Genomic DNA, 27,954 nt, shown 5'->3' on the forward strand with positions numbered 1-27,954 from the left:
CAGCAATATCTGAAATGTCTGTTGCTCCTTAGTTTGAATATATAGTATCTTTATTTGGTTTTATTTCACTCCATGTGCATTCATCAGCTTTGAGTCTCTTCAACAATGGCAACTTAATAAGTCACATTTGCCAGGAGCATTGCAGTTTGTATGTTGCCAAGAGCAGTTTCACACAGAAGATGGATATTCCAGGGCTCTTAAATATAATAAACAAAAATATGACTATAGCTTACTAAATTTGCTGTTTGTATATAACAGAACTATGTTTGTCTTGGAGATAGTTTCTATAGGAAAACATATGTATTTTTTCCTAGAAAGCAAAATTGTTAAATAACCTTGCACACTAAAGATTGGATCACAATTTCAGGTGGTTTACATGGTACATCTCTTATTTTAAAGAATTATTATGTCCATAGTAAGTTTCAATGATAATCAGTAAGATTTGACAGTAAGCTTTAATGACAGAAAATAGAATTGTGCCTTATATGGACAGACAACTGATTTCCTGATAGGCCAAAAATATCTGATGACACTTCAGAACTGACTGATAGGGTTGTGTTTGTACAGAATTAATCTAGTTGAACCACATAATTACATTCAGTCTTGGACACAGGTTGAAGTGTTTCGTGCAGCTGTGAATCCATGGGGTTTTAGAGGTAAGACTGTAGGAATCGGAAAATTTAGAAGGGCTGGAAACACCCACTTCACAGGAATGAGAATCCAAACTGCGTGGAGTTTTGTCTTCAAGTGTGAGTCCAAGAGAGACATTGGTTTTCAGCTCCCTGACCCCTCTCCAACGCCTCCTTCTCTCCCTTCATCCAGTAGCAGATTATAAATGGAAACAAAGGCTTCATGCTGGGTCTAAGCAAATGCCCCAATCCCAGTTCCTCAAGAAGTCTGGGTCAGGATTTTACTTCTTGGTTCTGGCCTCGTGCTTGATATGTTGGGGTGCTAGGTGAGTCATTCACTTTTAACTAGTGTTATGAAAACAGGGCAGGAGGATCAGTTTGTAAAGAATATGTTGTAGCGGTGGCCAGAGAATAACTTAATGCTGGAAAACACAGAGAAATTATTTCCTGGTTTACCACAGTCTTTTAAACGCTTCTATAAAGCAGAAAGCCAACGACTACTGTGTTAAGGACTTGAAGAATACTGGCAAATTGCCTGATAGGGCAAATAAGGACATCTCACAATCCAGTCTTCACAATCCTTCTTAAACAAGAGGGAGAAGCAATTTATTGCATTCTGTCATTAGACAAATATTCAGTTCTCAGATATAACAGTACTGAGTATTTTATTGAAACTTGTAGACATCAGCCTGCACTCTCCGTATATTCAGGGTTTTACAAGCTGTTTCCATCACAAAAAGAAATCGATGCTGAAGCCAGATAGTTAATTGGTTAAATCCTTTTTATTTACCAAAAAATGTAGGCAAAACACTGTTCCCCTCAACACGGTGGGCAGATTCCTTGTCTATGCCTCCAAACCTTCTTTTCCAGAAACTCTTGTTTATAAAGCTTTCTTTGAGGTGGATCATTCTTTCGCTATATCTTTACTTTTCTGTTGGGTTTTTTTTAATTGCAAGTCATTCATTAGGGCAAGAAGAGTGTTTTTCAATCATATAGAACTTCTAAATCCAACTCTTTAAAAGGCCTGTTCATTTCTGCTGTCTTCTGTGAGAGTGAATTTCCTAGGTAGTCTATATTTTGCATGGGATACTAATTATTGATATTAATCATGGATCAGTAGAAAGCATAACCTCCACTGTCTGTATAATTAATGCAAGTGTTAGAAAGTTGCTGTAATCAGAAGAATGTGCTCCTGAGTTTTTTTTTCTTCAGGATGAGTAAGACGGGACAAAACACTTATCCATCCACTGGCCAAATGGTATGATAGAACATGCTTCACAAAGGGATAAGTATCATCCAGTGAGTTTTATGGCCCAGCTGCCATTACTCTTCAGGCAGAATTTGCCCCATGTATTATTCAGGTTGTCACATCAGTCATAGGTCCACTGAAAGAGATTAAATTTTAGATATGCAGATAAGCTACACACATTTCAATTTATATTAACTGATACTAAGTGTCAATGTTCAAGTTGTTTTCTTAATTTTTGGTGGCATCGGCTCACTCACGTGAAAGTTGAACCAGTGGAAGAAATCAATTTAGGAGCTCTCAGGGATCCTTCCAAACTCTCATTCTGCACCATGATGAAGGTAATGGGCAGCACAATGATCGGTTACATTGCAGATAGGAACTTTGACTGCAGCACACACAAGCTTTCTGTATAGCAAACTCAGGAATCAAGAGGCTTTTGCACAGGTTAGCTGCTTGTGTCACTTGACTTCCCAAAAGGCTTATGTGGTCTGTACCACTGCTACTATTAGTATCCGAAACAGCTGATACAAAATCTAGATTGCATCTGCTACAGTCACACCTCTTGTTGGCACCGTGGAGGAACCCAGATGGAGCATCTGCTGCTCACCTACCCTTCCTAAGCACCAGTGCTGCATCACAGCCTGCTTTTCAGCAACTGCTAGGAGACAGGAGGTCCAGCAAATTAACCATAATGTGCTGTCCTTTCTATATAATGTCTGTCCCATAATTCTTTCCCTTGCCCTAGAGTTAGAGCAGCTTTATGTGTGAAAAACCATCTTGTTTCCTGTTCAAAAAAGAAAGAAATGAGAATTTCTAAATTGCTGAATGTTTCTTATGAGGTAAATCCAAACATAAAATGCCTCATTACTGATCACAGTAGTGTAATTGCTATTGTGGAGAAGTTAATTTTAGATTTTTTAAATAAAAAAAATCCATCTTGTTTGACTTCAGGGCTTTACAACCAGCAGAGGCTCAAGTGCGTTTGAGAGAGGTAATTTTTTCACTCGTACTTTTGTTCTGTGAAGTGCAGATCAGAGCCTGCTCTGTAAAGTGGAATAGGCCAAAGCCACACTGCCAGCTATGGTCTTGTCTCAACCCCTTTTTACTTTTTTATCTCATCTTTTCAGCACACGTTACACCCTTTCTCTGAAATACAGGGCATGTATTTCCCATTCTGATGAGCATTGTTGTCTCTTTGAGACTACCTCTGAGTTTTGGAACTATAACTCTGCCTTGCAAAATTTGAAAAAATAAGTACTGCAATGGTTTTATTTTTTTAAATCAGTACCTGATGCTCCAGATAATCTAGGTTCTACATAAGATACTTTTTGCTAATTAATAATGGACTGTGAGATTTCCTAGTTGGCTGTTAAGAAATCAATTGATTGAAGTAAAATGGTTACACAATTGTCTTAAAATTTAAGGACAGCAGAATGCATTTCAGTAAACAGAATTTCAAATAATTAATTCTGTAAAAAAAAAAAGGCAAGCCGGAGGGTATAGTCATTCCTTTAAACTAACCTCTCCTGGAAAGTTCTTTGCATCACCATTCAGCTGATTGATACTGTGTGGGAGGAAGGGTTTTATTTAGAAAGGTGCAGCTGTAGGCTCAGTTCGCGCGCTGTTAGGTGTGTGCAATTTTGTTGAAGTGAATGGAGTCCTGTGCAAGGGAGCACTTAGATCACTGTAGCTCATGTTATTTCCCAATGCCTACAGAAACCCCTCCATCTTCCATCCTCTATGTGCGTTGCAGAACAAACAGGCAGAGCAAACAAAAAGTACCTTTGACTCTTCAGATACAGGCAGCACTTATTTGCAATAGGAGACGGCCAGCTCCATGTCACCTAGGGAGAAGTAAGTAGCACCCAGTTCTTCACAGATCTGCCACTGGCTGCACTGATAATCTACAGAAGGACACACTATATAGGATTTTCTTACTCCATCTCTGTAATTCAAATGGAAAACATTTCATTTGTAATGAATATGAATGTTTCCATTGATTTCAATGGTCTTTAAATCAGGAGCTTGTGTAATCAAACATGGAGAGAGGATGAGAAGATACGTGTCAAACAGGATGGTTTTGGCTATAACACAAAGGCTGAATTATATTTAAAAAGAAAATCTGGTTGGCAGTTATGTAAGACTATTTTATGATGTTTGTTTCTGACTTGGGAAAGGAGGAGAGCTTGGCAAGGAAATGTTTTGTTCTAAATCCTGGCAAGCATGTTCATATGCCAAAAACGCTGTTTTGTCTACTTTTCGTTTTTCTGAATTCTGTAGACAGCAGAAAATACCCACATGTGTGTTTGTGGACATTTATTCTGTTGTGAGAATGTAGATTCATCATGTGAATATGAAATCAGAGGATTAAAAAATTAGGTATCACAGCTATTTCACACGTACATGTTGGAAACGTAAAGTTTTCTCAGTATGCATTCTGAAGAAAAAATACCCAATTCAGTAGAAATGTTGCCTTGATTTTCCATTCACTTATACGAGTTTTACATTAGTGCAACCTTAATGCTTTCATTGGGCTGACTCCTGATTCACCGCATTACAAATGAAAACAGAATCAGGTCTATATGCTTTTGCAGACTTTCACTGATTTTTGGTAGGTTGCTGATTTAGTTGGAGAGCCATAATCTCAGAAGAATACTAGTGAAATTATCATTACCAAAACCATCTCAATTTCTTGAAGACATTTCTCATAACTTATTTGGCACCTTGGCTGATGTGTGCTCTGGGTTTCAGTCTGCTGTAGACTAATACAAATGATCTATAAAGAGCTGGAAATGAGGTTTTATTAGAAATTTGAAATTGTATTTACTAAAGGCAGTTTTCTTAACTGCCTTTGCAAATACATCAAGAGCCTGGTGATAGTAAAACTGAGCCATGCCATAGTTTTCTATATGGCCGTAAGCATATGCTGAATCAAAGGGATTTTCTCTCTCAGATTTTTTTCTCTCCTAGAGCACCTGTAGCAAAGATTAGTGTGAATGACTCATAAGCCATATCTACATGAACAGTTTTAAACACCTTCCCATACACTGTATGAACAACTGACTCCAAGACTATAGCATTAAAATTATTAGAACAGGTATTTTTAAAGTATCAGTACTTTACATGGATTACATTTTCATTTTTATGTTTTTATATGTATGACATACCCTGAAGAGAAACTCCAAATCCATATTATATTGGAGGTTGAAAGAAATAACTTACAGTTCCTTCACAATCAGTGCAAAACTTTAGAAAAAAATCCTTCATTAGAACATTTATGTTTCACATCTTAGCATTGTTTGGAGGACCTCAGATGTAGGTTAGATAGTTCACAGAGTCTGAGATCTAAAGAAGCTAACAAGTATCCTTTTAAGATGGATTTAGTGCATAACGTGTCTCAGCTAACCTGGCTGAGGGGAACAGTAAGTTTATGGAGTCCCAGTTTCTGCGTCACCATTTGAGTTGCAAGAGCAATTGCAGTATATTTTGTACTGAGGGACAGTGAATAATTTTGTCCTCCACGGTAGAATTCTGTCTCTACCTTAGTTTTGTAGTGATTTTGTAGTGAGGAATGTCCAACCTTTAGTATCCAACACAGAGCAATGAAAATAATATGCGCAAGTATTTCAACAGCTTGTGTAGCAGCTGGCAAATGATGTGTAGGAAGGTTTGTTCTCTTGTCCATGTACGTGCTAAATACTTACTGGTCCTCACCTTTTAAATATGGAATACTAAATAATGAAATTTAAAGTAGTAGAAGCTCTAACGAAAAATGTGCTTTTCTGTAATGTGTCTCATATTTCATTATGCAATGAGGATACACCTAAAATGTCAAGACAGGACTTAAAATTTAATCTTCACTCCCACACTAGACATTATCTTGGACTTTGTGTGAATCCAAGGGCATTCAAACATATTTTGAAAAACGTTGGCTGGCCAGCTGTCTATAATTAGCAAAGGAACTGAATAACACATCAGTAGTAATGAAAACCCTATCAAATATTTGTACTAACCAACTTTAAACTTCAGCAGGTATAAGAATCCTGTAGCGGAACCTTTAACAGTTATTTTCTACCACATGGACTAAACAGGAATGATGAAAATAAGTTGTAGTGCATGGTTTAAATGTTGTAGGACTGGTAAGATATGTGGGTAATGTACTAAACAGAAGAAAGTACAATCCGAGAAACCATACCTTTAAATTAAGTTTATGATGAAATAATTTTGTATTGGAATAACTTCTCACACATTTCCGGAGGGGAGAAGAAACAGTTTGCCTACATCCCATTACTAAATAAATTCTGTAATGTATTATAAATGGAAAATTCTGAAATTAACATTTCAGAATTTCTCATGTTAAAAATCTATAGCAATTCATCATTTGATAGGGAATACAGGCCAGAATGAAGCATCAAGTTTTCAAACAAAACAAGATACTGTGCTTAAAGGTATAAAAATTATATTTTCTGAAGATTTATAAAGGTAACTGGATCTTTAACCAATGCTGGTATTTTCTGGCACTTCCAAGGACGACTTCTGCAGCTTGCTGGGAAATCCTTACTGTGGAAATTTTCAAGAGCTCTCTTAGATTTTTCCTAGTGCTTTCTATGAATTACACCAGTCCATTTTAGCACTATTCCTGATGCTTTCTAGGAATTCACCATCTGTTTTCTAGCAATTCATTCACTGCTTTCTAGGAATTTCCCCACTACTTTCTAGGGTTTCCCCATCTACACTCTAGAAATCCTGATACTTTCTAGGAATGTCCTGTCTGCTTTCTAGGAATTTTCCCTACACTTACTTTGAACTTTCACGGTGTTCTAGGAATTCACATGCTGCTTTTTGGGGATGTTCCCGATGCTTTTTAGTACTTCTCCCCTCACTTTCCATGAATTTTTTTGCAGCTTTCTAGAAATTCCCCTGTTCCTTTATAGGAATCTTTCCATCCTTTCTTGAACTCACTGTCAGGGAGCAGTAAGAGAAGGGCTGCTTGGTGAGGGAAGCTGTGAGCAACCACAGCACAGACAGGACCGCAACCCATGGCACCTGGTTGGGGCAAGCAGTGCATAGTCAGACAAAGGCAAGGTAGCAAGTCACGTCCAAAGTCAGTCCAGGAAATCCAAAAGAGTATTCATGAATAGCAGGGAACAGGGTTTGAAACAGGCACACCTACTCAGTGTAGCTCATGCAGGCACGTTTCTAGGATTAGAAAGCACTCTCGTTGAATAATTTCTATATTAAATGTTTTGTAAAATAACCTAATTAGACATTCTTCCTTTTAATTGTTTTATTGCAAATGTTCTTTCTTTCATCATAAGGAACTGAGATTTCACGGTTAGCAGCTTGTGATTTCCGATGAAGGAGAAGGAATTGGAACTGATGAACTTCAAGGGAAAAAAGCTTGCTGTCATGCAAATCATCTTAATAAATGAAGAACAGGGAAGCAGGAAAAAAGAATATAGGTTCTCAGCAGGCTCAGTGAGATTGTTTTCCATGAGAAGTTACTGGTTCTTAATGAATTACATGAATCTATTAAAATATACTGTCTCTTTTTCAGTGTATAATATCCCGACTTTCTGTGCAAAATACATGACTAGTCTGATTTGAAATGCTTTAGGAGGGTGCCAAAATAGTAATCACATATGGAGACATGTGAAGGGAAAGATGAGTCTTCAAAGTAGTACCTGCCTAGACCCGACTTGGTATCTATTTATATGAAAATTCATCCCTACCTTTACCCTCCAAAGTTTTGTTGACTGAAATGTTTTTCCCTTTGTTCTTGCGCAATAGCATGACGCAGCAGATTGGGCCCCTGACAGCATCTCTGCCAGGCCCTGCTCTTGCTTGTGCTCTTCCAAGCATGAATTTCACCGGCTCAGTTTACTTCTGTGTCTGCTTTCCCATTTAACCAGAGCTCTCCAACCACTGCGGAGCACTGTGAGATTTGTGAGTGAAAAGCACTATCTGAGTACTTGGTGGCTAACTAAATAGAAGGATACCTGCTTCAGGAAGAATTCTATTCATTTCAACAGACTTTGTTCCTGAGCAGGCCCCACAGGTTATGCTAATGTGAACATTTAATAAATATGTATTCCTTGGGGAACTTAATAACCAGATTTTCATACCAATGACTGATGAATGCACCATGGGGCTTGACCTGGCTAAAAGCATTTAAAATATTGGCTATGTTGAATAGTTACAAGACAACATATGAATCTCTTGGGGCATATTCCTTCTAGATAGGAAGTTCCCCATTGTAAATGGTTTCCCTGCTTTAAGGCATCAGACTTTTAATTCAGCCTTTATTGTAATCGCGTCTGGTTAATGTTAAATTGAAACACCCCAGGAAATCTGTACTTTTCACTGTATTTGTTTTTTATGTAAATCTTTGGACAGCATCCATTGCTCAAAAATCAAGTTAATTGGAAACATAGAGCAACAGGCGTGAACACAGTCCCAGCAGAGCGTTCTATGTCTGATGCTGAACTGTTAATCTTATTATTCTTCTAAGACATTCTCCAGATTTCCACCCTGTGAAATCTTCAGATGCCAGATGAAGGCACAGCCTTTTGTACTGAATCTCATCTTTTTTCTGAAGACTATTCCTGTTCAGCAAATTTTAGGTAAACAGTGTAAGTCAGGTTGACATAAAGCTAAATCTATGCTCTGTTGACTTGGGGCTTTGGCCTGCATTTGCAAGGTTTGGGTAGATTCAGAGGTCAGAGTCCACATCTAAGGCCACAAATGCTATGCTGATTCACCCGTGTATGGCCTGTGGAATGTGATTCTCTGAATAAATGACAACCCACTGTGCAGATCTGCTGCCTCTCTGTGATGTTTCAGTGACATTCTATACTGACATAAGGCTTTGTAGACTGCTCCCAAGTTTTATAATAGGACAGCTCTCTGTTGCATAAGACCATTTTTCCCCCTGCAGATTTGCGTAGCTTTGACAAAACATTTCTCTGCTTGGCTGAAACACTTACTTTCAGCATAATGCAGCCCAACGTGTTTGCCCAGAAAACAGCACAGCTGCATCAGCAGTAAGTAACCATGGCTAAGGATACAGAGAATTTAGGAACTATCACTTGGCTATGTTTTTTCCTCCTATGATGGGTCTATTTGGGTGAAGTAGCTTATTCTACATTGAAATGCTTTTGCCAGACTAGTTGTATTGATTTTAAGTTTAACAAATCACACGTTACCTGCCAGCATAGTCAGGCCAGCAAAAGCTCTAATGTATGTGCACCTTAACCACAAAGTTAACCAACTGCCTGTGTGCTGAGACTATGATAGTTAGCATGGTGTTTTGATCAAGTGAAATTCAGGCAAAAGAACAGGCCACTGCAAGTGGCTTTTTGGGACTGAGCTCCCCCACATGTAATGTGCCACTCAACTAGCAGAATTGCTTGAGAATCACAAGATTCACTGAGACAACCAAAACTGGGATCTAAAGTTGGTGTTTGTATCATAAAGTTTCCCTTAAGTAGGCCACGGTGATGACAGCGAGGGAGGAAGTTTGTTCTTTGATTGCAGGCATTGCCATGGCAGTTTGCAGATGTTAGTTTTCAGGAAAAGAAGCTTTCATGGAAATTAGATGCATTTGCAGAGAGGGGCTTTTACTCCGTGATACTGGTTTTGAAACCAGTGCAGGGCTGAGAAGTGCCATGTGCTAGAGTAAGGTAATTAGGATTCAGCCCCCAGTTGCTTAATCAAGAATTATAAATAGTAGCAACAAGTTACAGCATGTTTTTACTTTGTGAAGTGAACACAGAAGTTACCACAGGACAGCCCAGCCCCAAACTGGGGCAAAATGACTATGTCAGCAGGGTGTTCCACCTTGGCCAATTAACTTCAGGAAGAGGTGAGGCTAATTAGCCCCAGCTGAAGCCTTATTAATATGTCTATAGAACTCCTGGCACTCAAGCCAGTATCTTCAGCCAGGCATGCAAGAAATGTGGCACTGCCTTTGGAGAATTGCAGCTTTTTTTATATAATAAATCCTGCTCAGCTACCCGAGGACACAGGTATGTGCGTTCAGTCAAAGTCTTTAGTGCTTCCACTTTTGAGAATTTTTGCTCCAAGTCATATAGTCGTCTCCCTCCCTCCCTTTTGGCCACAGCTGCATCTTGTTTTCTTTGCCTTTTGGCAAGTATGGCTGGTCAGCCTAAAAAAGCAGAGAGGAGGCTTCCTGTATTCACAAAACAATTGCTAAGTCTGATGAGGGTATCTGCCTTGTGTTTCTCTGGGTTTGTATGCTCTGACAGCTCTTCCAAAATACTTAACAGCTTTTGAGCTTTATTTCATCATAAGCAATCATAATTTTAGGGATCATTATCTTTCTCCACAGGTCCCACGGACTTTATCAGGTACCTGACTCCTTTGTGACTTGCCTTCTGCAATATGGGCAGCCCAACATTGAGGAGATGTATCTGTGTCTTCTTCGCAGATGTGCCCTCAGATAAAAGGTATGCCTTTTAAAAAGTACTCGGTGCCTGGAGTACTTCATTGTTTTTTAAAGACTTAGTCCCAGCTTTTGATAAATTTGTCATTTCGTGTAGAACAGACAGTGGCTATTTGGTGGCCTGGACTTTGGAGGAATTTGAGAGTAAACTACAGGCTATTTTTTAAAAATCAAATTCAAACTGTGAAAGGAAATAAAAATTTATATAACTTATATTTCAAAACTGAATTGACTAGATTTTCTAATATATGTGCATCTTTTGGTTTTGCACTCATAAGGACCTGAAAATTATAATCCTGAGAGTACTGGTTGTTCTTTTCCAGATGGGGAAGATTAATATGATATTCAAAAGTGTCTTGGAGGAGGTCAAATATGGTTTACATATGTAAGGAGGGTTAAGTAAACTGTGTCAAGATTTTTTTTTTTGCTACATGTTTCACTGAGACTAAATACAACATGTCATCAGGTCTTTATGGGCTAACGTTTGTAGAAAGTATGTATTACTTTCAAATGAGTGCTATCCGCTGAGGGTTAGCTTTTAAAAATGTTTTCTTCTATGTTTATAGTTTTCTAAATCTGTGTTGTTAACAGAAGTGCAGGCAACTCCTTTAAATAGTACACATTTCCAAAGAGTTTGACTGAAGCACAACATTCTAATGGATTATTTACTGCTGACAGTGCTGGCTATTATCTAAAACAGGTTAAATACTGGCTACATAATTTTAGTTGCTATGATTGTAAGTGGGCAACTACTAAAGTATGCAAGTATATCTTGTAAGTCTAGATCAAAACAAACTAGTGTGAAAGGAATGATTAATTATCCATGAAATGTGTGAATCCCTCAGAAAATGCAGTTTCATCCTAGGAAGTATTGAGATAGAGAAAGTAGGTAGATTTTATGTGTGCCCATGGAGAACCTGATTCAGAACTCGCTAAAATCAGTGGGCTTACTTTCAGTGGAAATAAAGTCCTAAATTAATGCACTGCATTAATTTCTATAGCAAATAAGGACCTAGTCAATTAATGATGACTGCAGTTCAAAACTGTGACCCTCCAGCGGGTTCCAAGTGGTTGGGGAGATTTTTCAGGAATTGAAAATTCTAATGCATGTCTTGGATTTGGAGATATGCTCAGTCCATTTGGTATGACTCAAGTTTTAGAGCATTTTGAAGTGTGTTTTCATTTTCTTATGTGAACTTCAAGCCATGGGTAAGTTTATTTTTAATAATTTACAGAATTTAGAGAACTCTGGAGTACGTTTTCACACTCTTATGTGTACTTCAAACCATTAATAAGTTTGCTTTTAATCACTGTTATTAAAGCTGAGGCAAATTTGTGAGAAGATGATTTGGTTTGAGTTTTAAGTCTTTCTCTGAACGTTATGCAAAACAAAAAGAACTTCTGGAACACAAATATACAGGTTGTATTGTAACATTATTTTCAGCTATCCTGGGAACTCATTAGTTTCTCACTATATCTTTGGTCAAAACATAATTTTCTATTAAGTAATTAAGCAATGAACTTGCTATCCTGTTTCTCATAATAATATGCTTAAGTATATATAATTCTCTGTTGGTACATGGTACTGTGGAAACATTGCTCTGATTAAAAATCATTAGTTGATAAGAAAGACGTTAGAGTGATGAGAAATTTGTGGTCCCACAAGATCAAATGCCATTTTGTAGCAACATTGGGCAATGTACTAAGACTATGTATTATATATAGCTTCCAATTTTCATAGTGCTCCTGATATGACAAGGGTAGAGAACATACAGCCCAAGTGATCTCTCTTTATTGCCTGGTTTACATAATTTTTCTTCTATTTGGTCTCTGCAAGATATTTTCTGGCCATGTGTTATTGTTTAACCCAGTGACTTTTGTTTGGACTAGATTTTCAGTTCCTGGGCTTCTGAATTTGCTTATTGTAACACCTATATATAGACCACCTGGAAATGAGAAAACTTCAATACATTGACATCTTTTAAACTTTTTGTCCTCGAGGATGTAGTGTTTATGCTTCCTCTACTGTTTTAAAACTTCTTCAATACTGAGAAGATATAGAGTTTGCAAAGGCGGGAAAAATAAAATTAATATGGGAAAAGTTTAAAATATCACATGATGTGTGCCTTTAATTCTGTTATCTTCAGAGGCTGAAAAGAGGAAAATTCAAATTTATTACAGTTTAAATATTCTCTTTTTGAAAAATTGAACAAGAAAATGTTTTGTTTTATTTTGGAGCTTTCTAATAAATCAAAAAATGTAATTCTGGGTGAAGACCCAGTTTTAATGTACATTTAGTTGATCCCAAAATTTTGGCCTAGCTGGCATTTAAACAGTCATGCTTCTGTATGCTTCATTCATGCCAGCAGCCTGCTCTATACCTGCAAAGCTTTATTACTGTTTTATATATAGTCTGTTCTGAATGTGGGTACACAAAAGAACATCACTCAGGGTTAATAGGAAAATGCTTTTTTCCAGTACAAATCTTGAGGAAAAGAGTTGTGTGTAGGTTTCTGTAACTTGGATGCTAAATTCAGAATGTCTTTGGAGTTTGTCTGCAACTATTACAGATTGTATAGCCCTCCTTGTCACAGCTATGGCTGATAGCTTTCACCACCATTTTGTAGAGAGCTTACTTTTGCAGTGTTCAGGACATGGAAGTCTTTTTAAGGGGCTGTTCTGTTTTTCATGGGCAAATCTGTCTGTAATTTTTTGGCCCTTCAACACTGCAATAGGGAAAAAGTAGTTATCCCTTAGGAAAATCTCAGATATTGACTAAGGAGTAAACCATTAGATCAGATCACTACTGACATGAGATATTCCAATGTGCTATTTCAATAATGAGCACTTGCTTTGCTTTAAAGATTTTATTAAGGTTCCCAGGAGGCCAAAACAACCAATCAGCTAATGATGAGCTCTCCAGCTCACTCCGGAGCATTTAGCTCATGTTACTGTATGGGTCACTTTACCACATTCTGGCTCCTTCCCTGCAGCTCCATTAGCTGGTAGCTGGTGGTGTAATGGAAGCAGCCCATTCCCCCAACAGACTCTTGCATACAAAGGTAGCTGTTCTTTTCTATCTTTAAAAATACTTCAAAACTGGTGATGCTTTTTTTTTTAATGTAAGTACAACAAATAACCTAAAAATAGAACTGTAGCTGGAATGTGAGCTACTTAGCATGGATTAATGTGTTTATTAAAAATCTAGGGATTTTGGATAGTCTTGTGAGATACACATGACCTTTTCATGATACTCCCCAGAGATACTAGTCATACTGTCCAAAAGCAGCATAAAGTAGTTCAGTCTCATACAAACAATATAATTAAGGCCACTTTGAGCCTGGTAATGGGATATGAACCTAGTAGTCCTGCTCAAATCACCTTTCTGAGTATACCACAGTTGTCAAACATTGCAATTATTGGTGCAATTATTGGTGCAATTATAAACAGCATTTTTATATCTCTGGATATAAGTAAGTTTTGTGCTTTCACTGTTAAATATAAAGAATCAGTTTCTTCTCTTAGTAAGCTAAACGCTTCTCTGTGTAACAAGGAACCAGAATCTGCCTCTGAAGCTCTGTGCATGAAGTGTGGTGATCTCAGTTTACTGGAAGTCTATCTAGTCATAAAAACCAGCCATCACTCTCAGCATTCGTTGGAAACTATATTATTAGCAGTCTCAGCAGAGAGGTGGACTGCACAACTGGTGTAGGCTAATATATCTCCCCTACAATAAAGGGCTAATTTCAGGGTCAAGGATTATTGTGGGGCAGCACAGAGAAGCTGCATATCATATTATCATCTCCAATACTATGGGGCCTCATCATTGTGCTTAGCATCATACAAACATGTAACAAAACAATGTCTGCACTCAGACCTGAAGGTCTAATCATTGTCCTCCCCATCTGGGCACAGAGGACCCGAGTGACCTTAGTGTGGCATCTCCTATTTGCATTACATTTGCTCAGTCCGCTTCATACTTACACTGCTGCTGACTACAGAAGCCACCTCTGTAAAAACAGTAGGATCAATAGACCTTGCTCTTGCAAATTAATTTTTAACAAGCTGTTAACATTTGAAAAATGTTCTAATTAAGACATTCAAAGAAGAAAGCGGCTTAATAAAGTACAGACATAGTCCATGTATTTCAAGACTGAGACTGATAAATAAAATTTTTTGAATTAATGTGATCTTGCCATACTCATCACGTTTACTATGTATACTTTACATCAAAATAATATGTTTCTGTAGCATTTATATCACTGTGTCACAGTCTTCAAAAAATAATATAGTAAGTAATGGTGATAAACAGCATCCTGTCCAAATCAAACTTTTAAAAACAGACTTTGTTTGGAAAAAAAAATCTACTGGTAAGTATGGAGCTCATTATTAAAACTTACAAGTGCTGTGGTTTTTGATACATAACTGACTGAAAGTATTCTAGGTTGTGTTGCAGTCTTGATGTTCTGAAAAAAAAAAAGGGTTCTTTAAAGTGCTGACTTCTGCCAGGAACTGCTCTTTGCTGGGTAAATGCTTATGGCAGCAGCCTCAGCAACTTATATTCACCTCTTCTGTATGTATTTGTAACACCCCTTGGTCAAAGGTGCCCAGCAGATGAATTGCATGCCAGAAGTACCTCCTTAAGCTTCAGTGCTACATTTGCTACAATAGATTTTTTTTTTTTTTTTCTGTCTAAGCTTTTCTCTGTCCCTTATTGCAGAGCAGCTGGACACCTTTAGTCAGCACTGCACCCCTTCTAGGTAGGCTGGCTGTCCTCTTCCTCTCATAACAGTGAAGCTGAGGTACCACTACAGCCTTTGTGCTAGACGTTGCTTTTGAGAAAGCTGTCCTACAGAATAAAGGACTGTTCTGACTGTGAAAATCTTCCCAAAGACACTGTAGGAGGAAGGTTTGCGGGATGAAGCCCTCTAGGGCTGACTGAGCAGCTGCAATTTTTTGGAAGCCTGGTGTGTAACATATTGCTCTTCCACAGTCACACACCACGTGCATGGAGTCAGGGAGCTTCACTGTGTATACCAAAGCTGAGGAGTGAGATGGTTATGAAGGAGGATGTGTTTATTATCAGACCGAATAAAAGCGCAAAAGAAAGGACTGCATTTATGTTTATTATTTAAAAAAAAAAAAAAAAAAATTGAGAAGTTCAGAAGAGTTGGAACAGAGCAGAACACCTTCAGGAACATCAAGAAAGACTATGACAGAAGCAAAGTTCATAGCCAGAGGCTAGGATGTTACGGAAATCTGTTAAGGAAAAATAAGTTTGAAAGTAAAGCAAACTAATTATTTTTGAGCATGGTTATCTCGGTCATGATAACGTTAAAACACCACCAAAAAGGCTCAGATCATAGGAGTTCTTTTACAACTTTTCATTTTTATGAACTGTACACGTTTGCTATTTGGGAATGGAGTGAAGCTTCTACACCTGAAAAGAGCTTCCCACCCCCCAGCATAGCTGTGCTCTAAAGTTTACTTAATATTTTTTTAGGGATATATGTTAGTTTCTGGCTTTCTAATTTCTAATGAAATTACCTGAAACCTGATGTACAAATAAGAACTCTGTTAACAAATAAGAACTCTGTTAACCTTAAACACTTTTCATCCAGAATTTGGAAGACAAGCTGATTCTTACTGATTTATGCATTGTATCCTGTAACACGGTGTAGGTAACTACCCAGTTTCTCAGGGTCAATCTTGTATAACAAGTAAAATCCACCAATGCCTGAGCTATGTCTCTTGTTCTAGGATTCCCCTGGGGGAAATCCAAATCCCATGTACTGTAGATCTCCCTTAGTGAGACAATTATTGTCCTGCCAGGTTGCTGTAAGCCAGACATCTGATCAAAAGCAAGGAAAGAGAGTGCAATTGCCAGATGAATTGTTGGAAGACCAACAATTACTAGCAGTATACATTTTGAAATTGTATGGAACCATATGCATTTTAAAATAGGTCTTGAAACTGCTTTTTTTGGCTTCCTGGAAATGGAATGTTTTGGATGGGGCCTGGTGCTCGATGGATGTGAAAGACCAGTGGCACACAGTCAAGACAGGAACCTGAGAGAGAGAACCAGAGGCCTGCTGCCAGTTGCACTAGAAAACCAGGTAAATGACTTGGAAGAAGAAAAGGCTACAGATCCACTTGCAGGCAGGGTAAATGTTTTAGGTAGATTTTTGTCCTTTGTTTTAAAGCTGTACTGTTCGGTTTCTTGTGTTTCTCTAATTTCAAAGAACCACCTGTGATAGCAAATGGGGCTTATAATGGCTTCCAGTATTCTGTAGCTTTTACTATTTTGTCTTTTTGTGACGGAGCAGATTGAAGTGTGTGTGTTCATATCCATATTTTGTTGAGCCATCATATTTTCTTCAATCAGAAGCCTCTGAAGTGCTAGTGGTGTTTGCATATACATTACATTTGCAAATGGCTTGTGTCTTTGAAGCATTCTGCTGTGAAGACTATTCATAGGTGTGAAGACAATGTGTTTCTGAGTCCAGGTTTGTCTGTTGTTGCTTTCCTCCCCCAAGACTTGCTGGAGTAACCTTTGCACTTGCTTTATCCCCTGGGATTCCATGGTAATCTGGCAGCTGGATTCATGTCTCTTTTTATTTGTGTTTCTGATAGCTGTTCTTTGTTCTTTAGTGCTAGCATCTTCAAAAACATGTGTTGTTTCTATAGCCTGAAAAACATCAACCCACTGGGGATTCCACGTGTATGAGATGAAATTCTCTCTGCACTGAAGCCAAACAGGCTTTCTTCCTTAGACAGCAGAATGGTTACGTAGCAGAAGTTTTCTGCAGTGTGTAGCCATCAGTTGCCAATGTCTTGAACATCTGAGATGGAAATGAAGATAAAACAATTCTGGTCTTGGTATTGTGCAGCTTTAATGGAAAGGTACTTACTGCCTCTTGTGGGGGGCTGCAGCAGGGTTCACAGGGCTGGAAATTAATTCAAGAAAGCTACTACTGTGCTTTCCCTTTTTCCCACTGAGATTTGCGTTTTTTTTTCCTTTTTTTACATTGTTTCAATAATCTGAAAGTGTTTAAATCCTCAAATTTTGCTCCTTTACTATGGAAAACACCACCACTGCAGTTTAGTCCTTTTATTCTCAAATATAATTTATTTTGTAAGTCTATTTAAAAGGCATTGTCAAAACACCGAACTCTCTAATTTAGCAATGTTTGTTGCCAAGCATGTGCTGCTTCTTTGGCTTCATATTTGTTATTTGATGCCTCGGTCATGCTGCAGAAAGTGTTGCATCTGTTCAATTCTGGTTGAGATTGTTCATTTCCTTCTATTCAGATGCTGACTTTTCAAGTCTTAACATATTGTTTGCTTTGTTGCTTTTTCATTCACAGCCCTGTTAACTGGAAGGCAGGCAAGGTTGCCCGAGAAGAGTTTTGCAGTAAAAAAAATTACTGTTATTTCTGAGGGTGTGGAAAGTATTCTCCACCTATTAGACTATTATGTGCCTAATGCTGAGGAAATAATAGTATTAATGTGCCCAAATTGGTCCTCTTGGTGATACTGAGAATGTCTTTTTGTTCACCTATCAGAAAACTCACATCTGTCTTGGATGCAAATTCTAACAATCTTCTGATGGTGTTACTTCATACGGTTGTCTCTTTACTTCTGTGTTCCCCAGTAAAATGTAAGCTATTTTCTGAAGTAACCAAGAATTTATCAGTCAGCCTTTTGGCTGACCTCTGGCCAAAAGGGCTTGCTTTGTTTTACCAGCTTTTGAAGTTTCCTCTCTTCTTTATTATCGCTTTATTTGTCAGTGTAGCATGTATCGGGATCCTTACTCTCAGTTTCTGGACAGTTGGAGAAATGTTTGGAGTGTGAAAGGAAAGCTTGATTTCTAATAATTTAAAGCAGACTGCTCGGTCCCTAGGCAGGTCAGGGAGGGACCGTATTAGTCTGTCCTCCCCTGTCATGGAAAAGGAGCTATCTGGGTCATCCAGCCAGAAAGCTTGATCATAGCTGATTTAAGGTGCTGTAATATTCATATTCCCTATCTTAGTAACACCTTTTGAAGGAAGTTGTGGTCAGCAAAGAGAGAAAAATGACATAAATGTGTCATGTCTAGCTTCATATGACATGGATTTCTTTAATATTTGATTCAAATATACAAAGAAACGCCAATAGCTAAAAATATTTACCTACTACTTTCTCCTCTGAGACTATGCCATTAGAGTGTGCAAATAAGAAGAAAGACACTAACACTCTCAGTACAATAATTATAAATGTTTTTTTAACAAGTTGTAAGTGCAAAATAGAAGATAAAAATCCAAACTACTAACTGATGTGCACTGAATATTTTTTTCTGGATGATCTTGCACTATTTTTAATAGTGGTTTGAAAAAGGAAGGCTTTAAAAATTGTACAAGTTTGAAAGAATTAATCTGTTATGCAATAACTATTGTGCTGAACAGAAAAAGAGCAGCTGTTACTGGAAGTTACAGTTAATTGTTGTATTTTCCAACACAAGGTTGTTTGGTGGGAACAGTGGGGAAAAAATGCAAGCAACTGCCAAAAAACAAGCGTGTGAGGTGAAACTTGAAGTTGCTCTCATGAGAACTTTCTAAGATTCATAAGTAACTGAGAAAAGCATGCTGTATTTAAATCTCTGGAGATGTATTGTACTGTATAGAGACAGAGCACAGCACACAGTGTTGGCAGGAGAAAGAAGGGAGAACAGAAAATCAGAAAGACTGATGGGAAGGTAAGGGCCATCAGGATGGATGGAGAATAAAATGCCTGCTGCCACTTCAAATTGTTTGGGGTTTTTTTTGTGGATTCCTGAGTAAATTTGAAGCTCCTAATCTTCACCTCTCCCCTCACCCCCACAGAACAGGTTTTCATGTGCTTTTTCAATGGAATGAGCAAAGCATGTCCCTGTTACAAATCTGTGGAGTAGAAGATAGATAAATTAGCTTGCGGCATTTTGTGAGCACTGTAGGCCAAATCTGATGTGATGTATGCATGCCTTAAAAGCAATCTCTGAAGAGGGACTTAAGCAAAATATCCCACCTAGGTTCTGGCTATCGTTAGACCGGTGGGAAAGCTGTGGCAGAAAGCGTCCCTAGGCAGGCTGTAGACAGGAACAGAAGGTCCAGAGGCGAGGGGCCTGGACCTCTTGTTGTTGCACGGGTGCCTCCTGGCCCGGCAGTGGCCATTACTCATATGTGAGCATTTCTCTGCTTTGGCACTGCTTCAGACCCACGAAATCTGCAACAGGGTCTGCGCTCTGGGAATACGGCTTGTTAGTCAATGTGTTCTTCCAGCACAAGGCTATAAAACATTGTAGGTCATAATAGGCAGCTATTTATTTCTTAATATGTCCTTAGGTGCCAGAGGGGAGATTTTTTTCATAAAAATAGTACTGGAATGCATTTATTAGGGATTGACTGTATTTATTTTGAACCGCAACACATTCATCCAGATCCATAGTCAAAACTACAAGAAAGTACAGTTTCCACTATACTCTGAGCTTGATTGTCTGAGCACTTATCCTTGCCTGTATTGCCTCCCGTTGTGAATAACTCCGCTGGCTTCTATGAAACAACATGCAGTAGCCAACCCTTAACCCAGTACTATTTGCAGGATCACTCTCCAGATTACTTCAGTACTAAGTTTAGCTCTAAAGAACAAACACATTGCCCAAAAAAAGAAAAAGAACAAACCCAGACTGAAAGTTGAGCAATGCTCTGAAAATGAATTTTTTTCAACATGAAAACGATCAAGCCTGATTACTATTAATTCATTAACCAGAACGTCTTACAGCTGGAAAAACTGTTTCTTGTTGCCAACTGTATTATATTAATTCAACGTGAGTGTGACCACTGAATATCAGTTGATATTAGAAAATTGCATCATTTATGCAAAGTAAAAATACTTTTTTGTTTTGCACAAAACAGATCATGATGTCTGTGTAAGCTTATGGCATGAGATGATTATTATTGTTCCCGTTATATTATGGAGATACTGGTCATGGTTCTGTAGTTAAGACTCAACTAAGTTTTGTCCCTAAAGCAGGAATTCATTCTTACACTTATAAATGTAAATTATGTCAAATCTGAGACAGGTCTATAACACCTTGTTCCTGAATGAAATTCTGGCTTCTGTGAAGTCAGTATGAATTGTGGTATTAGTACCATATGTCTTCAAAGAATTTACAAACATATTCAATGATTAATTAAAGTTTAAAAATATGTTCTTTAAGCAAACACAGAATTGACAACAACTTGTTGAGAGCATATTTTAGATATTGCTATGCTATCACGCTAGTGTGTCACTGCTTACAATTTGCATGTTGATAACTTCAGACAAGTAAATATCACTTATGCAGAAATTCAGTGCATAGGAATGGCGTAAGTAGGAGAAACAAGATTCCATGTTGATTTACGGGCAGAACCTGTTGTGATCAGAAGGATTTTGAGAAAATGTACAACTTTATGTACCTTGGCCAATGCACAGACACACAGCAAGTGTGGGCTGGTCACTCAGTAGGTTGTGTAAATAAACTGTCCCTTCCTTTCTCATTCCTGACCTGTATTCTGCTTTTCCCCATGTTTTCCATGGTGTACTAAAGGAAGCAATATCGTGAGGCATATGAAGCCTACTGATTATGCAAAATTCTAGCACAATAAGTGATAACCTGCCCCTACCATTTTGGACAAAATCAGTTACTTCTGGTTAATTAGCTGTCTATTTTTATTTTCTGCACAGATATTTCACGTTAGATGTTGGAGTCAGTGGAAGAGTAAGTGCCTTTCAGACCTGAGGGCAGCCCTCTGACTGTTCCTACCTATGTAATCCCTCTCCAGACACAGACAGTTGGCAGCCACCTAGGAGTGCTCCTGCCAGGTATCATCAAGGGGCAAGAGACAGCGCTCATTGCAAGGGGGAGAAAAAGGAGGCTCAGTCTGCAATCGCTTTTACACACCATCTTGGTTTATGTACTGCAATTTATCAATATACAGGACAGATGAACTAGCTTGTCTGTGCTGCCAATATAAGGTCTACAGTTAGGAATAAGTTCCACATTGTACTCTCGATTATCCTGTATCTGCCTCTGCTCAGATTGAGGACTAATTCTGTAAACCCTCCCTTCTTATTGCAACTCTCCAGATAATGATACAATGCAGTCAAATGTGCATGGGTACAGCTATACCAGTTTTCAACCCACAGCAGAGAAACGCTGAATCAAATGAACATTTTGCACAAGGTTGATATGGTCTCTGGGCAACCTGAGCTCATTACTGTTCTCTAAGTTTTCTTCGAAAACGTAATTAAAATTGGAATTGTACTCCCTCAAGTATACAGCATCATCTGACTTATAGCTGCAGCAAGTAAAGCTTTGCTTGACCTGCTAATTCTATCCCTTTGCTGTCATGAATTTGGCGTGGCATACCAGGGAGCGTGATAAAGACATTCAGTGACACAGGCCTGATCTGCCCAAATGCTGAGGCACATTCTGACCACAGTATTTTCCAAACCACTCCTGTGGATACCTCACCTAAGTGCACAGGCTATTACTGGCAACACAAAGGGTTCCTCCCTTCAGGAGTGAAATCAGAAAATAGTGTGGAATTCTAGGGAGCAGAATTGTAGGAATCCAAAGGGAAAAGCACCCTAAAATGAGTGCATTGAACTGGTACCCTGAAGTTTTGTCATGAAAATAGCTCAGGAGCATCACTGAATAGGATGTCCATTTATTCATGATCACCACCAACAGCCATATATATCTATACATATTAGAAATGAGCTTTGATTTAATCAGATACATTCAATTCACAATGATTAAGCAGAAATAATTTCATTTTTCAAGGCTGGATATTTAGGAAGTGGTGTATGTCCAACCACTTCTCTTTAGTGAGAGACAACCCATGCTTCAGAACTCTGATGTGGAGCTGGCTTTCCTTGGGGAATTCAGATCTAGGACTAGGTCTGAGACCAGTTTCTAATTTTAATTACTGCTACCAAAATAAAAATTACTCCCACAAAGCAGATGAAATCCCCCCACGTAGATCAGCAGCAGAAGGCCTCTTTAAAGCTTATACAGACATAGGCCTTGTGCTGACCTCTGCACAGCATAAGCCTCTGTTGCTGGCCCATCTCCACAGGAATGAATTTTATCCAGAAAGCACAGCGGAAGAGGTTCAGATTAATATTCTAGGTTAGGCTTTTAATATTGGGTAGCATAAAGGTCAAGTAAATAGTTTAACTTAACTGAACATTATTGCTATGAAGAACCTGTGCAGAAGTACAGCTTTGTCTTTTTGGTGTTGATCTTTAACACACAGTTTTTAACTTTTGTCATCATATTCTGAGTTACTAACCCTCATTACTGATGAGTTGATTCCTTGCTGTTCAATTAGTGGCTCCATAAAAAATTTAGTAAGTTATTTAAAACTACTTCAATTGACATTTAGCCAATTCAGGTATTATTTTTAATTTTCAGACAAGCCATTCTTAAATAATGGCTATAAGAAATGAGCGATGCTTTTAGACGTTAATTCAACACTGAACCAATCAACTACCTATGCATGCAGTTTCATAACAATAGCTAATCTATTTTCAGTTAATTAGGCAATATGATTAAGATCATATATGTTGAATTAACAGGTCAGTGCATCATCTCACTACAATTTCATCTAGGAGATAACTTGATGTGAAAGCCATATGAAAAGAACAACAATTTACCCTTCCCACCCCCAAGTTGCCAGTTTTGAATGTGATCAGCCTGATGTTTCATGGAAAGAGCTCAGTTTTGAACTTCTCTTCTATATAGATTTTCTGCTTTGAAATGTGAATTTCTAATTGAGGCGTACAGGTTTTATAAAATGGTCCAAACAATCATTTGCATAAAAACTGCACAACAAAATGAGAGAGAAAATTCTTCGCTTCTTACTCCATATTGGTCAGTTCGTATTTATCATACACGTCATTTTCTTCTCCTGGCTGAGTATCTGAGTGATGAATTTCAATGAAAATAATATAAATTATTGCTCCAAGTACACCTCCCAGCATAGGTGCAACTATAGGGACCCACCACCAATTATTTCCAGCCCTGTAAGACAAAAAACAAAATGAACAAGAAGTATCGTTATTTGTTAGTCTAGTGAACACCCTACCTTATATTTGGCAGTGAACAAATACGGTGGCATGACACTCGCTGTACTGTAGACCTTTCTATTTCTGTAAATGGATGACACCCCTCTCTGTCCTGCCCATGATGTGATTGAAATGCTAAGTAACAACCACCAGGCACGTTGGTCTACATGCTGTACTTCCACATTGAAAACAAGGCCTCTTTACTGCATGCCTGTTTTGGGGGCAGGGGATAATTTCTCCCTTGTGGAAATGGGCTACATTGACTTACAATGAAATGAACAGGCACATATTTATTGCACAGCAGTCCTGACTGATGCTGTTGCCAGATGCTCATGAATAGGTTTTCAGGAGTGATTAATGCAAATGTATGTTGCAAAAATGGGTTATCTCATCTGCATGGAGATTTGCAGGTTCAGGCCTGCAATAGTATATACGGTGTTCCTCTTGACAAGTATAATAGATTATACTTGATTTTGAGTATATTTGCCTCAAGGAATGTAATAAAACACAGTGACTGCAAAGTGGATTATACTTGACTAGAGTGGTCAAGACTCAAATTTCATGATGTAGTGTCTTATCTCTTTGTTTAAAATGTGGGGTCTTTCAGTAAGAGGTAAATAAGCATTTAGAAGTTTTATCCACCTAAAACTTGACCTTTTTTAGAATTGCTGTATTCAGTAAGAAAGTCCGGCATATTGGCTCCGCTGAAATGTTTACATTCACTTTGCACAATTACTAGGATTTAGTTTTAAATGTGTAGATTTATGAACATTTTTAAAGAAATAAGTCCACCATTAAACAATAAATAACCTCTCTTTGCAGGAGACTTGGGCTTGTAGAATTGCTCTACCTTTCCTGGAGGTCCACATTCAGACAGTAAATTACTGAGCATTGGTTTCAGAGCACAGCCTTTCTTAACTGTACTGGTGCATGAAGGTGTTTTGATTCGATAACATGCTGTGTTAATTGAATATGCGAGTCTGCAGTGAAAACCCAGACACCTCAATTTCATGCATGTTGAAAATGGAGAAGTAACTTTTTTTTTTCCTCCCAGAAATACAAAGGGACAAATTAATCTGTGAGAGAAACTTTACAGGAAGCTGCCAGGGGAATTTTTAAACTGTAAGGATAATTATTCAGCACTCTGTTGTGTATAGATTTATGCAGAAGCGAGCTTGTGGTTGAGTCACAACACAAGAATAGAACAGGGCTAATCTCACAGTGCCCTATTGATGATAATATTACTCCTTGTTCAGAAATGCCTTGGATATGTATGTTTTGCCTTTGGAATTATTTATATTTTGCCCTGAGGATATAAAATAACTCCTGATATTGTCCTACTGAGTTTATAGATCTGTTTGTTGTTGAGTCATGAAAGTCTGTCGAGCCTCTGAATTTCTGGAACAAGCATGGACTAAGGATTTATTGAATTAATCAGCCCAACAAAATCTGTATCAAGTATTTGCATGTATTCCTCTGCGTGTGCCCACGTGTGTACGTGGGCATATAATGAAGGTGTTTCTTGGCAGGTTTCTCTCTCGGCTTGTTCCATGAACTGACATGTGCCTCGTTGGCTCCTGCATGACCTTCTCCAAGTCATGGCCTGTATTTGCAGCAGCTGCTATCAGCTGCGCTTTGGACACCCTCTGCTAAGATGATGGGTGTAAAGTCTTTATAGAGGGCGATGCCAAAGCTGAAATGAGATCAGGACACAGCTGAGTTACGAGTTTCCATGACACTCAATCCTCCTTCTTTGACACAGGAGCAAGAACTCTTAGTGGCAAGCACAGATAGCTTCACTGAAGTAACCTTAGTTCCCTTATACCCTAGCTTACAGCTTTGCTGCCAAGGTAGCAGGAAAACATCCAGCTATGCCTTTGTCATCATCAGGCGTTTTTGCTGTTGGGCAGAGCAGGCGGGAGGAGGAGGAGGCAGTGCACAGGCCTGGCAAGTGACGCTTTGGTTAACTGCAAAAATTTCCAGGAAACTACAGCGTATAAGCTACATGAATGGGCCAAAGTTCCCAGTCCTAGACTTGCAAGTACATTTCTCACCTAGCCAGCTGCTGCGGGCCGGTGAGGTAGCACTCACTGTTTGCTCTAAGAAATGCCAGGATAATTCAAGCATTCAGCAGTGCAGAATGTGTCTGGCTACTGTTCTACGCTCCGGGAAGAAAGCAAAATATTTCGGAGGCCACTTTGCCATGCAAATCCCTGTGCAGACAAGAGGTGCCTCTCCTGACCCTTTCCAAAATGCAGTTTAGTTTAGTCCGGGCGACTTGTCCCCGGGGCCGGCGGCCACGAGGTGTCAGCGTTACCGCGCCGGCGGCTCTCGGCGGCGGCCGGGCCCTGCCCGCCCCAGCTCCCGCCTCGCCGCGGCGGAGGTGCGCTGCCACGGAGCAAGGCAAATGCTGTGTCATTACTGCTGCCGTTGCCAGCCAGACCTAGCCTCAGCAAAGGTGCAAAAGAACCCGTAATAAACCAGGGGAGAAATATTCTATGGCTAGCTTCAAATGCCGGTGCGAAATACTGTTCTGTAGAGCTGTTTCTCACTTTCTCATTGCCATTTCATGCTGTTATGCTTGTCAAAATCCAGTCTGGTATTTGTACTCAAAGCTCTGGCTGTTTTCTCACTACAGACAAAACTTCACTACCCAAAACTTTTCTTAAGCTTATCAGAATATTAAGCGTGTGCTTAGGAAAGACTCCTGGTTATCTCCATGGTTTTAGGACAAATAATTAGAAACATTTAGATCTCTAAAGTCAGCAGTTGTCTCTAATGATGGGGACAGTTGCCACCTGTGACACCTACTCCCAACAGGTTGAGGAACAGTTTGCAGGAGCAGGCCACAGTGCTGACTGCATCAATTGTGTGTGAAATGCTGCTCTCTATAGGGTGCTAGGCAGACACCCGCTTTCCAGCTGCAGTGGGTCAGAACAGCTTCTAATGGGAGCCTTTAACCAAAACAAATCCAGTTGCACTGGCTAGGGAAACCACACCGTAGCCTGTGTCCCCGGCTTGATTCTCAGGGAAACTGCTCCTTCAGGTGCCTTTGTGCAAAATGTAGTAACAGCAACATTTAGAAGACCCCTGCTCAACTGCCTCCCTATCGTCTGGACAACTCCATGGTCCAGCAGAAGAGCTCCCCTCCAGTCTACTCGCAGTTCCCTGACTGAGAACATGATAAAACCAGAATTTACTGGGCCTGCAAGCACAGAGAAGGGTAGAGGGGATTTCCCCCCTGTGAACTGATTATCTCAATGTTTAGAGCATTTGCTTGGGATCAGGGTGTAAAGAGTCTCATCCTTGTGTATCTGATCTGTTCCAAAGTGAGGCTTTCCTGGCGGTCTCTGGCTGCTCTGTAGGCAGGGCAAAAACTCACTGACCCGGACAGAGAGTGACTCAGTCACCTTGTGAGATGCTTCTATCCTCGCTCCAATGAATGTTCAATGTCTCTTCAGTATTTCCTATTGCTCGGTTTGTGCAGCACTCCCCTTATGTCACTGGGGGGGTTTCAGGCTTAGATCCCAGTTCCTGGGCATGCCTTTTTCTAGAGAGCTTAAGCACCTGCCTCAAGGTTGTGAATTCCAGTTAAGCTGAGACAGCCAAGGTCTAGCTGTCAACTGTTAAACTGCATCGCTTAAGTCTCTCATGCACACGTAATGCCAGCAGAACTTCAGGTGGTTCAGGATTCCAGCTACAATCGTTCAGACTTCTCCCATGGCCTGCAGCTGATCCAAAGCTTCCAGCTACCTAACAAAGATCAAGTTCTTCCTAAGTCCCACCTGGATCTGTGCTGTAAATAGATGAGAACATATTCCTGTTGTATCATTCCCTTGAACTTGGTTATAGCTGTAGCCTTATAACAGAAGGCAGAATTCCTCCTCAATTTATACATCCCTCAGACTGCTGTAAGTTTGTTCTGGCAATAACCAGAGGTCTCATATCTCATTTTTTATGTTCCCATTTTTAAATTTCTTAGTATGGTCTTTACAGTGGGGATGCATTCCCTCTCTGTATATATCTCCTATGATTGGAGTGTTGAAACAGAAGGATACAGGCTCTTTAGGAAGGACAGGCGGGGGAGACGAGGAGGGGGTGTTGCCCTCTGTGTCAATGACCAGCTGGAGCGCATGGAGCTCTGCCTGGGGATGGATGAGGAGCTGACCGAGAGCTTATGGGTCAGAATTAAAGGGAAGGCAGCGGCAGGTGACATTACAGTGGGGGTCTGCTACAGGCCACCTGACCAGGAAGACCAAGTGGATGAGGCCCTCTATAGACAGATAGGAGCAGCCTCACGCTCACAAGCCCTGGTCCTCATGGGGGACTTCAACCACCCCGACATCTGTTGGAGGGACAACGCAGCAGGCCATCAGCAATCCAAGAGGTTCCTGGAGTGCATCAATGATAACTTCCTTCTCCAAGTGGTAGAGGAGCCAACGAGGAGAGGTGCTATGCTGGACCTTGTTCTCACCAACAAGGAG

General features: G+C 39.4%; 1 protein-coding gene across 2 annotated transcripts in view; it reads right to left on the minus strand.

The window, feature by feature from the left end:
* Nucleotides 1-22,591: 22,591 nt before the first annotated feature.
* AQP9 (aquaporin 9) overlaps nucleotides 22,592-27,954 on the minus strand; it is a 30,666-nt gene continuing 25,303 nt past the window's right edge. For both annotated transcript variants that reach the window (XM_009280356.2, XM_009280354.2), the window contains one exon: nucleotides 22,592-23,426. In XM_009280356.2, coding sequence (XP_009278631.1) covers nucleotides 23,264-23,426 — 163 coding nt within the window. In that variant the 3' untranslated portion in view covers nucleotides 22,592-23,263. The remainder of the gene's footprint in view (nucleotides 23,427-27,954) is intronic.

This window comes from Aptenodytes forsteri, unplaced genomic scaffold, assembly GCF_000699145.1.
Source record: "Aptenodytes forsteri isolate BGI_AS27 unplaced genomic scaffold, ASM69914v1 Scaffold83, whole genome shotgun sequence".
Taxonomy (NCBI): domain Eukaryota; kingdom Metazoa; phylum Chordata; class Aves; order Sphenisciformes; family Spheniscidae; genus Aptenodytes; species Aptenodytes forsteri.